This window comes from Dromiciops gliroides, chromosome 5 (genome assembly GCF_019393635.1).
Source record: "Dromiciops gliroides isolate mDroGli1 chromosome 5, mDroGli1.pri, whole genome shotgun sequence".
NCBI classification, from domain to species: domain Eukaryota; kingdom Metazoa; phylum Chordata; class Mammalia; order Microbiotheria; family Microbiotheriidae; genus Dromiciops; species Dromiciops gliroides.
Window position 1 is genome coordinate 178,841,000 of NC_057865.1, and position 15,875 is coordinate 178,856,874.

General features: G+C 35.6%; 1 protein-coding gene across 5 annotated transcripts in view; it reads left to right on the forward strand.

The window, feature by feature from the left end:
• Window positions 1–15,875, forward strand: part of SOX5 (SRY-box transcription factor 5) — a 503,326-nt gene that overhangs the window by 451,529 nt on the left and 35,922 nt on the right. For all 5 annotated transcript variants that reach the window (XM_043968274.1, XM_043968272.1, XM_043968273.1 and 2 more), the window contains exon 11: window positions 6,094–6,239. In XM_043968274.1, coding sequence (XP_043824209.1) covers window positions 6,094–6,239 — 146 coding nt within the window. The remainder of the gene's footprint in view (window positions 1–6,093; window positions 6,240–15,875) is intronic.

The following is a 15,875-nucleotide window of genomic DNA, read 5'->3' on the forward strand; positions in this document are numbered from 1 at the left end:
AAAATGGCCACTCGTGTTCTACAAATAATTCTAATTTGATGCAATGCAAATTCTGTGCAGTTCAATGAACTATGTAGTCAGCAAAAACCACACAACTCATTTTAAGCTGAAACTAAAGATATGTAACTTCATTAAAGAATCTATGTTCATTAATTGCTCCTAGTCATGAAAAGTAGATTGATCACATATTCTTGTTTATAATAGTGAGTAGGATTTAAAGTCAGGAAAACCTAAATTCAGCCCGTCTTAGCTCTGTGACCCTGGGCAAGTCACTTAATCTGGTCAGCTTCAATTTCCTCATATATAAAATTGAGATAATAATAGCACCTAATTCACAAGGTTGTCATGAGGTCAAATGAGAAAATAGATGAATGTAGTGCATTCCCTAAAGCACTACATAACTGTTAGCTATGAGAACTGGCAGTCATAGTGAGTAAATTATTTAGAGGCCAAAACAACAGAGATCAGGCTAGGACCAACTGATCCTTCCAGCGACTCACTGTGTAGTTTGTTCTATTACTATTTTCTTTGCTAAATTTACCAGTTTTGTAATATGCATATTTGCTTGCAGTGCAGTATATATGTATGAATGAAATCTGTCTGCCATGGTAAATAGCCACCTGATAATATCACTGATGCTTGGTCCCATCCTGCTTGGATTTTACATTAGTTAAAAGCATGCATGATTCTTATCTCCCAAACTTCACAACTATCATTCTAGAGAAGCGATTTCAGGCATTCACAGTCAGACTTTCAAAATGCTCCAGAAAACTTCATCACTGCTGTCTTTTGAAGGCAGAGGAATCTGGACGTGTAGTTGCCCTCATGTGGGGAAATTACAGAAACTCCATCCAAAGACCAGATCATCACCAACCTATCTAGTGTTTCCACTATTTTTTTTTTTTGGCGGGGCAATGAGGGTTAAGTGACTTGCCCAGGGTCACACAGCTAGTAAGTGTCAAGTGTCTGAGGCCAGATTTGAACTCAGGTACTCCTGAATCCAGGGCTGGTGCTTTATCCACTACACCACCTAGCTGCCCCTCACTTCCACTCACTGCCTGAGACAGTGAGAAGTTGAACAAATGGCTTATCACCACACATTTCACATGTCACAGGCAAGACTTGAAACCAGGTCTTTTGGACACCGAAGCTATAGCTTTATTCATTCACCTTACTCCAGGCTCCTTTACATCATATAGTATTGCATAATTAAATATTATTCATTTTAAATAAAGTGTATATTTGCATATAGTGTTTCATAACTGTGATTGATATTTAATTACACACGTATTAGTGTTAGGTATTCTTTTGTTTGGGACAGCTAAATGGATAGAGTGCTAGGCCTGGAGTCATCTCCCTGAGTTCAAATCTGCCCTCAGATACTTACTAGCTCTGTAACTCAGGGTAGTAAGTCACTTAACCCTATTTGTCTCAATTTCCTCATCTGTAAATGAGCTGAAGATGGAAATGGCAAACCATTCCAGTATCTTTGCCCCACCCCCCCAAAAAAAATCCAAATAAGGTCATAGAGAGTCGGACATGAATGAACAACAAAAATTATTTTGTTTGGCTCTAACGATGACTAGCTAATATTCTAATTCACAATGAGGAAAAGGCTTATTTTAGTGTCCAAAGATATCAAAGGGGGAAATGTTTTATTTGGCATACATGAATTACTTAAGTCCATCAAATATGTAATTGAGCTATAAATATCACATTGTTTAGTGTGTGACCTACTAAGTAATGTTATTAGAACTACATTATTTAATTTGCTGGGTAAATAATATAGTTGCATTTTTATTATCATTTTTTAACTTAACTGTCTCATGTTTAAAAATTGTTCCTAGGAATAATGAATCATGTCTACTATTACATATTGAGCATTTAAGTGGCATTTTTTGGTAGTAAAATTCCTCTTGGTTTTCCATGAAAAATCTTTTCTCTACCTACATCTCATTTTTTTTTCATAGGTTTTAGACCTCTACAATTTGCTTTTCTCCTTTCAACAAAATGCAGATGTTGAAAAGCTGTATGTACCTGTAATGAGTAATAATGTAGCTGGATAAAAGCTGTGAGGATTAATGGAGCTGTAAAGGTCACTCTTGAAAGAAGAATTAATGTGTTAGACCATTAATAAACCATGGAAAACTGTGGACCAAAAGATAACATACTTAAGTTATCATTAATGGCATGGGGCTCTTTGCTATATATCTGCTAACTAGAAATATAGAAAGTGATTTTTTGATGTTGCAGAATAATGTTACTGTGTAAAATATAAGAAGTAGTGGTTTAAAATGGTGCACAAATGGATAAAGCTGCCCAAAGTAGAGTCCTTGAGAAATGTGAATTTCCTAGAAGAGTGACAGCAGATTTTAGAACCTGTGGTCAAGATTCTGATCCTTGAGAAGTTTTACATTTAGGTCTACAAGACCTACAGTTGCTCAGCCCAGTTCTTTCTATTTACCAATAATTTATTGGTGGCTACAGAATCTGAATTAATTCATCCCATTCCTATCTATATTGTCTATGAAATTTGATACATCATGAAGACTAAACTACAACCATATAGTTTTATATTAGAGTATCTCATTGTGTCTAGAACAATGTGGTAGAGAAACACTGACAAAAAAGGTATTAAATGACAGCTTGATGTACAGAATAGAGCATGGTTAGTCAGGAAAATTTGAGGTTAAATCCTGCCCAAGACATTTAATGTTTCCCTGGAAAAGTTACCCTCACTGTGGTGTAGTTTACTCAACTGCAAAATGATACAGTTGGTCTACTAAGCTTTAAATCCATGACCCTAAATTTAAGTCCATGTGATGCTGTTGTTTAATCATTTTAGTCATGTACAACTCTTGGTGATCTAATTTGGGGTTTTCTTGGCCAAGATACTGGAGTGGTTTGTCATTTCCTTCTCCAGTTCATTTTACAGATGAGGAAACTGAGGGAAACAGGACTAGCTATGTCCCAGGTGACATAGCTAGTAAGTGTCTGAGGCCAGACTAGAATTCATGAAGATCAATTTTCCTGACTTCAGGCCTGGCACTCTATCCACTCAGCCACCTAGCTGGCCCCTATAATGTGATGAACCTGTTTCACTTTCAATTTGGTGCTTTTAACAAGTTTTCAAACAAGCCAAATATACCTATATGAAATGGGGGGGGGGAGATTAACTATATGCTTGAGAAATGCATTTTTTCACAGTTTGACATAAAATGTGTAATGTTCAGATGCTAATGTGGGAAAGAATACAGTGAAATTTCTTCACTTGTACAAAAGGTTTTGGGAATTTAAATAGGTCTTTGAGACCACTATCACTGACCTAAATTTTTTTTTTGTGAAAATTAACATTTATTGCAAATAATTTACAATTATCTATATATGTTTCTTGCTTGTAGTGACAGCTGACCAACTTCAATAGCTAATAAATAGTAAAAATATATTGATTACCTTTATAGTGATCACAATATCTAATTATTGCAATATTACTTATGTAAAGATACCCCTTTGGGAATAAAAAAGTATGTATATGTATACTATATGTACTAAGAAAATAAAACTACATCATTGGTCAATAAGTCTTTAACAAAGCACACATTTTACTTCAGCACAGAAATATGATAGTGACAGGCAAACATAAAACAACAAAAGAACCTGAATAAAGTCTTGTTTAGATTCAACTGCCCAGTATATAAATAATTCTCCAATTTAACACAGGAAGTCACAAATGTCAGGGTTTCATATAGTATATTAATTAAAATCTTTGTCTCCAAACCCAAGAATGTTTATTTTAAACTGAAAACTTATTTTTTCTTTCACACACCAAATTAGAAATATATACACATATATTTCAGACTCTATTCTATTCATTTGAGTTCCACTTTCTGTCAATAGTTCACCCCCTCCATAATAATCTAAATTCTCTTTGCATCTATATTAATCATTTTTCTTGCACACTAGCATCTTGGCAGCCACTGAAAAACATAAGGAGTTCATGCTTTTATTCACTGCTATGTGCCAAACCTTTTCAAGTATATTTGTATTCTGTAGAAACCAAATAGTTCATAGAATAGCAATCTTTCTATTTCATAGGCAAAACTGGTAGCAAACTATTTTGGTAGGTAAATGGGTAAAATTATGAGGCAAAACTTTTTAGAACTTATTGATTGAACTGTTTTTTAAGACAATCACTTTTTTTAGTTTTGTTTCTGCTTTTTTTTTTAAATGATATTGCCTAGTCATGTTTCAAGAATGAGATTTAGGCTGTTAGGAAGGATAGAGTAAAGATGGTAAAAATAAAAAAAAAATATTAGACACAACTCTCTTTTAATAGTAGGTTTAAACTCAAAGGTTGTTTTTAAACCCATTTAAAGTGGTGTTATCAGTTCTTTTTCTAATTACAAAGAGTAGGGATAAAATTATTTCTATAAATAATGTCAGTATTTTCATCTGGATACTTATTAGACCTTCTACAGCTTTTTTCTATCCCCCTATCTAAAACTTTTCTTTCAATCCTTAAGGGAGACCAGAACACCAGGTCCAGTCTGTGCATAATTTTTAAAAAACCATGGATCATTTAGAAATATTCTAGCAGTGAAACACTGAACTAATCTGACATCAGTTTCTTCAATAGAAATGTTTTAAGCAACAAGATAATACTCTGTATTTTTTGGCAATCAGCAGATCAGATAGAAGAGTCTCTAGCAATACAATGATGAGGATGTGTATTGTAATCTGACATGATTAGATGAGGCTCTTTAGGAACAGAACATTCATAATTGAGACAAAGAAAGAGTATTAATAACACTTTCCTAACACGGCAGTTAGCCATTTTATATTTCCTTTCTTTAATCTTAGTGTTTTTCAACAAATCATGGGATTTAATAGCGTGTTTTGGCAGATTAGAGGATTTATGGCCCAGATGTTTTTTGTTCTAAAAATGGATTAGGGTGTAAAGTTTGCTGGAATCCATGGAACATGTTGAGGCAAGCCGGTCATTTTATGTGTGATTAGTGCCTGCCTTCTGTCTCACAGTCCCTCCATCTGTCACAATTCACCAATGGATCTGGTTAGATTTAGCCTCATGTCACAAACAAGTCCCTTTTCTGGGCAATTTCATATTATAGATTCATTTTATGCCATTTTTATGCCCTAGTTAAAAGATAGAGAGAGAGAGGGATGATAGATATTAGCTTTCCTTAGAATATTTGAAAAACAGACAAGGACTTAAAGTCTCCTATCAGCATTCCATCCTATGAATCACTTGCAGATTATAATAAGTATAATCTACACTGAAGAAAAAGATGACAAAGTGTCACATTTTAAATTAAGTAGTATTAGATGTGCTTCTGATGTCTATGTTTTAAAAGAAATAATTCAGCAATATATTGTGTAAATTTTAGACTGTGGCACAGCAACCTCAAATTAGACATCTGACCTTTTATTAGCAGCATGAATTAAGTGTAACAGTTATGATAGCCACAATTTCTTACTAAACACTTAATGACAATCACTTGGTAACATTCATAGCATGAGATTTATTATCTCAACCATTATGAGTTTTATATCTACAACAAACCACTTGCCACCTGTGGTTTATTTTAATATATCTGGGTTTAGGGGAGAAATGACCTTTTTTCAATGGGTTCAAGATCTATTCTCTCTGTCCCTAGAAAATTCAGTCCTGCTGTCCAACAGCCACAAGTTGCCTATATAATATTAAGTGAATGTTGACATTAAATCAGGTATTGGATTGTTATCAGTACATGCTTCCTAGGGTTCTCATCCAACTGTCAATTTCATTGGAAACGTTTAATTGCAAAGGCTATGTCAAACATTCAGAGAAAAATGTAGTTCAAAATCTGTTATTTGATGCCAAGCATCTAGATACTTAGAACCTTTTTAAAAACAACTGATTTTTTCCAGTTTCATTCAGATTTTCTGTCATCATTGCCATTGCTGATATGTGTGATATTTTCCCTGTCTTTTTCATTTAATTAAATGCTTAAAGAAAATATGAAGGAGTTTTTAGAGGGCACATAATTTTATCCTTAACTGTATAAAATGATATGCTTTCTTCTTTCTTGTCAGGTTATTTAAATGACCATGATGCTGTTACCAAGGCAATCCAAGAAGCTCGACAGATGAAGGAGCAACTTCGGCGGGAACAACAGGTGCTTGATGGGAAGGTGGCTGTTGTGAATAGTCTGGGGCTCAATAACTGCAGAACAGAAAAGGTTAGTTCTTAAATTAATATATTATATGAATAGTACATATATATAATATGTATACACACATTTTTTTTCTTAGCATCTCTTTACAAACTCACTTTCTTCATAGTAATTCTACTCTTCCTTTCCCTCCATCTTTATGGAACCTATGCTCCCACCCCATACTCACTGAAATGAAATTCCCCAAGATTCAGTTAAGAATTAAATTATACTTAAATCCTTCCCTAGATGCTTGACAATTGGTGACAACTAATTCTCCGTTTCATGTGTCAATATGAATTACAGTAAAATTAGATTGTCTTTGAAATATGTGGCCCTGCGTAAAAATGTTATTTTATGGAAATGCTCACATGGTTTTGCAATGAGCTGGATTTGAAAATGCTGAAGCTTCTTTAAGTAGCATAAGCTGTGAGCTGATGATACACAAGCTCATCTTCTAGGCATCTAGGCTTGTGAGGTTGTCATATACGATGCTATGTTTCTATCGCAAAAAAACCTGTCAAGTTATGTTAGATGAGCATGAAACTGGGAGACATAATCATTTGCAAGAATATCATATACTTTTTGTAGAACTTCAAAACTAGGGTCGTTGAATCTAATATTCTTTAGCTCTAAATTAGCTTTAGGTTGTTAAAGCTATCGTCTAGGGAAAGAGTTGCTTTTCTTCATAAGTAATACCATATGATATTACTCCAGAATATTCAAAATGATATATGTCTATATCTGGTATTATTTGACTTATATTGAAATGATTTTTTTTTTATTCAAGAATCCCACTATTCTATAGGCAGATAGTGGACCAAGTCAGTAAGAGTAAAAAATGATCAGCTACTTAGCACTAACTTGAAAGTAAATCATCATGGGAAGCTTATGAATCAAACAATATTGTCCAGAATGAGCAGATTGCTAATTTGGATAGCTTTCCAGTTTCCCTAGGTTTTATATGGAGTTTGATCAATAAGCTCTGAGAAGCCAGCAGACTGCATTAAGAATGTGAAATATATGTATGATTGTATCACTAATGTATTTTTTCCACCAATTCTAACATGAGTGTCCAGGATGTACAAGCAGTTCCAATTTTATTCACTCTTTAAGGAAGAGACCAAAGCAGGGGTCACTATGCCACTCCATGTGTGGCAGTCCCAGAAATATAAAGAGGAGTGGCATAGGGACTTTATGCTGCTTAACATAGGAGAATACCAGAAGGGAAGGGGAAAAGGAAAGTGTCAGCTATAAGAAGAAATGATCACAAGCATAAAGGAATTTATATTCAAATATTTGAACATTCTTGAAAGGATGCTTGAGCAGAAATTCCTTTTCTCTGCTCCCCATGTAGAAATGAGTTTAACACTCAGCCAGATGCTAATGCAAAGTGACTCAAGCTATTCCTCGCAAGCATAGCTAAATTGCCGTTATTTGTTAAGCGCATTGAATTCAGCTGTGGATACAGCAGTTGGTTGCATTCACAAAGCATCTGTACCCTTTTTTTTTATAATCCTCCAAAGCAGAGACAACTCTACCTATCTCCCCCCTCTCCTCCCCTGTGCTGGCTGGGAATTGTCAAGTGACAACCGACCAAATCCTTTTGGACAGGAAGCCTTCATCTTGAGTTCTATATACTTGCAAAGCAGGCCTTGTGGTTGGATCTGGGAGCCCATTAAAAGCACTTTGATGGTATGGAAATTCATCTTCGTGAAGCGCCTAGGCCCCTAAGCAACATGCTGTTTAACTGTGGTTACAGATCAGTCATTCACATCGGAGGGCAGTAATTGTGTTGACGGCTTGTAAGGCAATGGAAGTACATAAAATAATCCTGGGCCCTCCACCATGGCACTGCAAGTTAATCTTCTTTAATACAAATCAGCTGTTGTTCTAACACATGACTTTATGCCGGCTCCAGTGACTCGGCACAGCCTTTTGATTAAGTAACAGGAGTGGAACCATCTGCATTCATTTTATTCTGTTACTTGCCCATTATGAGGGTAGACTCATTTCTTTTTCATTCCCCCCACCCCCATCTAAACTAATAGTTTATTTTTCCTTATTGTAGAAAACCATGACATGTGACTTTTTCTTCCTCTTTTGTCAAAGGCAATAGCTTTAAAAGCTCCTTCTCGATACAGTGTCTGCCAAAAAACTTATTGGCTGACTCTAGACTGTATTCCTAGGCATGTTTCCATCCTCACATCTCTTCTCTCTGTGTGTTAAATGTGGTTAAAAGTTACATTGGATTTTCAGGTATGTTCTGAGTTCAAGTTTCTTTGGTCTGTCCCTCAATTCAATCTGCAATAGCCTTGCGTGGCACTGGAAGTGCTGATGTTCTTATCTGTGAAGAAGCTTCTATAGCTCTTCCTTGAGATTGGCATTAGGTTCTCTTTCTATAGCCCTCAGTTATCAGGCTGTGCCTAACCTGTCTTTAGGAATAAGACATAATGGTTTAATTCACAATGTTTTTAATGATCAAAATTATTGAAACTTTGCAGACTTTTAAAAATGTTTGGAATTCTGTGACAAAGTCCATGTATGCATATATACACAAAGGAATTTAATAGATGATGCACATCTTCCTAATCACAGCAGAATAGCTATATTTCTGAGGAGAAGTAGGTTAGTGTGCTAATGCTTCCATACATAGAAACATCAGCATACAAGCTGTGAATCATATGGTGAAGTCTCTTCCTAAATTCTTCCTTTTAGACTTTAATAGTCAGCTACCTTCAGGTAGAAGGATTCATCTTTAGTCAGATTATGAACATGATGATTTTTGTTTCTGGCAAATCTTGATTTAATATTATCTACTGAATTAAGAACAGTATGTAAAAATATAGATTCTTCCCCTCTTTTTAGGGGTAATGAGGCAGGGATGCTAGAAACAAGGGGTTTGACATGATTTTATTAGTATAGATAAATTCAAGTGTGGAAATGCCCATCCCTGCCATGCACATTGGAGATGTTTTTCATTTAGGGTCTTGGAAAGTTGCCTGGGTCATTGAGAGGTTAAATGATTTACCCATTGTCAAACAGCTTATATGTGTAAGAAGCAAGACTTGAACCCAGATCTTCCTAAATGCAAGGCTGAACATAATTTGTGATATACTATCTCTATTCAATGTTACTTGTTTAATTTACCTGTCCCATGGAACCTATATCTTTTGAAGACAACCTTTGACTTTTTAAGCTAAAACAATTAATTTCTCCAATCCAGGAAAAGTGCCTGATATGAACCCAGAAAACTGCTGAGATAAAAGGGAAAAAAGTTCATTTCAGTATAACTTATGAAAGTATAACAAGTGATATAAAAGGTGTTTCTAACATAAAATGGAAAACACAACAATGATAGAAAGGAGATAGAATTGAGAAGCTGACTCATTTCTAGATTTCTTAGGTCTTCACAGAGTATTTGCACCATTCTGCTTGAAATGTGAATGCCCAGAATATCAGGCACTTCCATGTTAAAATATAAATGATTTATGAATTATCAACATACAATATTATTCATATCATTAGCACAGATAACATAGGGAAGGTGTTTGCTTGCTCCCTCTAATTTCAAGTATACTCATGTGCCAGGTTTTACATACTTGGTTGTGACTCATATGCTTCTGCTAACTGGATAAAGTTATAAAAGTCTTCATACTTGGGAAAACAAAATGAGGTGTTTTGGAGGGATTTTTGTAACATTAATAGTAAGTGAAAAAGGAATGGCTTTGTCCAGTTACTCTGAAATAGGAAAGTTCATAAGAAATCAAAGATTAAACCACTGAGAGGAACATGTTTCAAATGCTACATTTCACATAAATAACTGCTTTGTCTCAGTTAAGAGGGTTTAGTTTCAAAAGTAGTAATTGGGCTGGACAAACATAATCAGAAGTAAGAATGCAGACAACCATTGCTATTCATTGATATAGATCAAAATACATAATGAAATTCATTTTTAAAAAATACATTTTAATTTTGGATTCAAAGATTCCTTATTCCTTTACTTTGCTAGGAAGTATTTAAACATACCCAAGAACTGTGTATATCTTATTTCTTGGAAACTCTGGGACACAGTCTAATTTATAATTGTCATCTCTAGTTAATTATAGCTTGATTGTGCATTCAAATATTGTTACCTTTTACCACATTGTTCTGAGATTGTGGATTTGTATCCAGAGGGAATAAGCAAGCACATGAGGTAGGAAAAAAAGAAGGTTATCATTTACTTGTTCTAAAAAAAGTTTTTAATTAAGAAAATACTGCCCTGATACATTTAAATCCACATGGTATGGGTTTAATTTTGCAAGTTGCTACATAACAAGAATAGGCAAGGCCCTCAGTATCTACCTAGTCCAACTCATACACAAAAAGAATCCATACTATAACATACATGAGAAGTAGCTGTCCAGCCTCTGCCTTAAAACTTCCAATGAAAGGGAACTAGATACCATTTAACTTGTGAATAGCCCTAGTTATTAAGAAACTTTTCCTGACATCAAGTTTAAACTTGCCTATTTGCAACCCATTGCTCCCTGTTAGGCCCTCTGGGGCCCAACAGAAAAAGTCTAATAATCCCTTTCTCCACATGACAGGCATTCAAATACTTGAAGACAGTTATCATGCCCCAGCCTACCCCTAATTCATCGCTCCTCTGGGTTAAACATGCCTAGTTTCTTCGAGAGATCCTTATATGATATGGTTTCAAGGCCCTGGAGGATCCTGGTTGAACTCCTGGACACTCTTCAAGTTAGCGGTGTTCTTAAATTTTAGTGCTTAGAACTGAGCACAATATCACAGCTGAGGTCTGACAAGGACAGAGTACAGTGGGACTATCACTTTTTTATTCCTGGAAGCAATGCCCTTTTCAGGACAGGCCAAATTGAGCTCACTGCTAATTCAGAATTATTGTGTGTAACCATATCTCATCTATCTTATGCATAAGATACACATTTGATCTTTCATATATTTTCAAACTCTTCAGTGGGTGCAGGGCCCAGAACATAGCAACAAATTGTAGTCTTTGGGTTAAAAGAGACTTTCAGAATCATACTTCTATTTCAGCCTTCAAATATGACCACCTCAGTCAGGTTTGTATCTAACCATTTTAGAAGATTTCCAAAATGTTTTAAATAGCTAAACATACAAGTGCTTGTACTATTTTTGTACATTATAAATAGGATTATATAAGCACATTCATATTAATTATATCATGAAAGTAACTATATGAAAACATTTTTATGTATGCCCATACATGCTAAGGTGACTACTTACAAACGTATTATTGAAAAAAAGTATATGCATATTTTGATATACATAATTCTTATATCAATTCATATACATATTCACACACAATGAACTCACTCATCCATAATTTTATGTAGCTACATCTGTGTGAAAATTCTGTATCTTACTTTAATGCTCCTATAGTATGCAATCAGCTCCTTAAAAATTAGTAAGAATTATCAATAGAGACAAATGGCAATTTGGTGAATACCAGTTTCTCTACTGGATCCTTTATCCAAAAATGTCTTTAGGAGGTTTTGACAGAGATTGTGTGCTAAACTATAAGCTATTTTCTTTTCTTGCTTTATGAAATTCTAAGTTACTTCTTTCCCAGCACCACCTTTTGTCTCCCGCCACCTGCAAACCCAGTGTTGACTTAAGGTGGATGTTTCATAATAATAAAAAAGTGTGTCTGTTCCAGTGTTAGTTACAAATGGCAGTAAGTGTATTGGGTAGCAGCCCTGTAATAATTTTACATCAGTCATTCTTTCCTGATGCTTCACTGGTCACCTGATGGATTGAGCTAGTTTTATTAACTCTTCAAAATCTGAAGCAGTATACCTACCCCAGCTATGGACTTTATACCCATGCTTTACTTTCCAGATGAGTGGTAGGCACGTAAAGAATTATGAATTCAAGTTTTGTCTTGGAACAGTCAGAATTGGAAGTTGAAATCATTAAATTTAGTGAAGGATATCGTGAAGACTGATTTGTTTATTTTGGGTGGGTGATTCTTTTACGTAAAATGGATCTGTGATTAAAATATGCTTTAAAGGTTGAATAAGCAGATCTTGAACAGGGAAATGAGGGAGGGTGGGACTAAAATGTCAGTCTTTCAGCTTGCAAAAGTGAGGTCACTGTGGTATTTGGCAATAGCTATTGTTTTATGTAAGATTGTTTTACAGAAGTTAAATTGTTCCCCTCTAAAATGTTATCTAAATTGGACTAGAAAAATTGCAATAGCATTAGTGATGGATATTTTCTCTTTTCAAAACTATGTAGGTATGCATGTATGATTTTCATTCAAAATACATCCATTTGTACATGGTATCTAATCTTTGTTTTTGGAATAGAAGACATACTTAAAGCATAGACTGCAGTATTTTACCTTTTGAGTGCTGGCACCTATTTGTTTTGAAGAATTATTATACAGTATGAAAATGGGATGTTTTCAAGACAATTGATTATTAGACAATTCAGATCAGCCTTTTACACAATAATTGGCATTTGATCCTTAGGTTTTCTTTTCTTTTGTTTTTCATTCATAAAACCTTAATTCTGCTCAGCTGAGTATCTAAGCTGGGGAACACTTCTTGTGGGACAGGGGAGGAGGGGAAAGCCCCTTAGTGAATATTATCAGCAGAGAGCAGCCAGTTTTCAAAGACCGGGACAAAAAAGCAAATAGGTATTATGTCATCACACATCCGTCACTCTACGTGTCAGCCTTTTCAATAATTCCAGTCCATGTTCTCCATGGGATTTTGCAAGTTAAAGGGGCTGTTTGCTTCCAGAAAGCAAGTACAGACTGATTCTAGCCTCTTGTTCCAGGTGGCTCTTTGCTTTCCTTTTTCTTTTTTCCTTCTTTTTTCTTTTCTTTTCTTTCTCTTCTTTTATTCTTTTTTTTTCATTTAATTGAAATACATGCCGAGTTTGCAGACTGCAAAGATCAGAGCTGTTTTCATCCAGCAGTGCTAACTATACATTAAACATTTTGAATTGTTTGAGCTTTAAGTTTCGTCCTTTTTTGCCATTTGCTTCATGGAGTTTGTGTATATTTACAGCCTCTGCATTTAATGGCTACATGCCTTATTTTCACAGATGGCCAGTAGAAGACTTTTTCTTTCTCTTAGTATAGTCTGCTTTCTGTTTTGCTACATTTGTCACAGTGCCACTACTTGCAGCTAGCAAGTGCCCACGCTTGGTGGGGAGCATTTATGGTGTGAGCTTTTTGTAGAGCTTTTTAAAGGTGTTTTTTTTGTTTTTTTTTTTTTTAGTAAACTTTTTATGGTTTAATTTCCAAGCCTGGAAAAGCTGTGCATGTTTTCAAACAGAGAGTCTTGTGTTCTTTACATCGTTCTAGTAGGGAGGCTTGTTCAGGATTGTCCAATAAAACAAGATGCATGGGACATGCCAAATTGCCTTTTCAGATAGATTTCCACAGGCCTAAAGATAATTAAAAGAAGGAAAACCTCCCCCACAAGATCTATGACCTTCTCATCCTCTATGTGATTTCTTCTGTTTTAAAGGGAATTTCCATCAAAACCAGTCAGCGAGGTGGCTAAACTTGGAATCATGAAGGACTGAGTTCAGGTACAGCCTTAGACACTTGCTAGCTGTGTGACATGGGGCAAGCCACTTAACTTCCTTTCATCTGTAAAATGGGAATAATAATTGCAGCTCTCTTCCAGAGTTGTTGTGAGAATAAAATTAAGTATTTGTAAAGTATTTTGCAATAATAGCATAAAAATGCTATTATTAATTTCCTAATAGTTCACTGTATTTCACTATATTAGTTTATTTCATCAATACAAAACAGGAAAATTGTGAGAAAAAATGTTATACATTTTACATTTTTGACTAACAATATTATTGTGTTTTACAAATTAGGTATTTGTTTTCTTCCTTCCTTCCTCCCTCCCTCTCTTCCTTCCTTCCTTTTTTTTCCCAAATAAGGAGAGAGGACAAAGATCTGTTCATTCATGTTGTTCCATGTGGTTGGAAGGGGCTCCACCCCTATTATTTGTCTTTTGAAATCCCTCCCTTCCTTTAAGACTCAATTTGGGTATTACTTTCTGCATAAAGCGTCCTCTCATTCCCCACTGATAGAAATGATCTCTCCAACCTAAAATTTCTGATAGAACTTCACCCTATAGTTTTGCTTAGATGAATGTTTAAGCTCCATGACTGAAAACTCGTTGAGGGAAATGACTACATGTATCATTTTACCTTTATATTCCCAGAATTTAGTACAATACCTAACACTTAAAAGTCCTTTGAATTGGACAGAAAATAGACCTAAGAATGGAGACCAGAGTATTTGCATAACCTGACTTTTGTCAACTGTCTACTTGATTACATAAACACCTATACAGCTTTCTTATCCAAAAGAATTTCTTTCAAGTTACAGTTACATCAAGGATAAATACTAACTTATTTTTGCCCTTCCTTAATTCTTTGCTTTTACTTCTCTCTTATATTTTCTAGATTTTATTTACTTTATCATTCATTAGCATCTCTACCAGAGAGGAAAGATATTTTTTAAAAATGAAGCTTAAATTTATCAGGTTTGTTCACTGTTAGAAGTTCTTGTAAAGCTTTGGTAAAGGGTAGGGGGAGGGTCTGAAAGTCTTGACTAATATGAAGATTTTGATTATATGTGGATTGACCATGGATAATAAGGAATTTCCTGCAATCTTAATATACCTATAGCATATTGAAAAAATCAGCATTATTGTAGTAGGCATTCATCTTTAAGAAAACCCAAATATGACCTTCAGGAGAAGAGCCAAGATGGTGGAGGAAAGGCAGTGAGCTCTAGAATTCATTACAAAATTGCTCCAAAAAACATCCAAATAATGCCATAGGACAATGCCTGGAGCAGTAAAACCCACAGAAGAATGTGCTGAAATCATCTTCTAACCAAGAACAGCTTGGAAGGTCAGAAGGAGGGAGCTGCTGTGCTGATACAAGAGTGGAGCCCAACCCCACAGTCACCATGACACAAATCCAGTCCCAGGAAGGCCCCACCAGAGAAGGAGACCCCCAGAGCCTCTGAATCAGCTGAAGTGTCAGTGTTGACTGGAACTAAGTTCACAATCTGGTTAGAGGGCTAAGCCCTGGGCAGGGGGAGAGACTAGAGGAGTTTATGCTGCTGCTGAGGCAGAACTTGGGTTTTTCACCCCTACTTGGAACCAGGAGGTAGGCTTGAGTAGCAGTGGCCCAGATGAGGGAGGGGCACAGGCTTGTCAGAGCTGACAACCACAACACACAAAGCTGGTTGATTAGCAAGTTGTTTTGGGGTCATCTAGGACCAGGAAACAGGCCAGGCAAGTGAAGAACCTCATCCTACTTAAATCATACCACCTGGGACTTCGGAAGCTTGGGATACTGCAGCCTGGAAACAGTGCCCCACTTTAAGGAGCTAAAAGTCAAGTAAAAGAAAGGCAAGATGAGAAGACAGAGAAAGGTGAGGACCATAGAAAGTTTCTTTAGTGACAAGGAAGTCAAGGTGCACCCTCAGAGGAAGATGTCAACATCAGGGCCCCTATATCTAAAGCTTCCAAGAAAAATATTAATTGGTCTCAGGCCATGGAGGCTCTCAAAAAGGACTTTGAAGATAAAGTTAGAGAGGTAGAGGAAAAAATGGAAAGAGAAATGAGG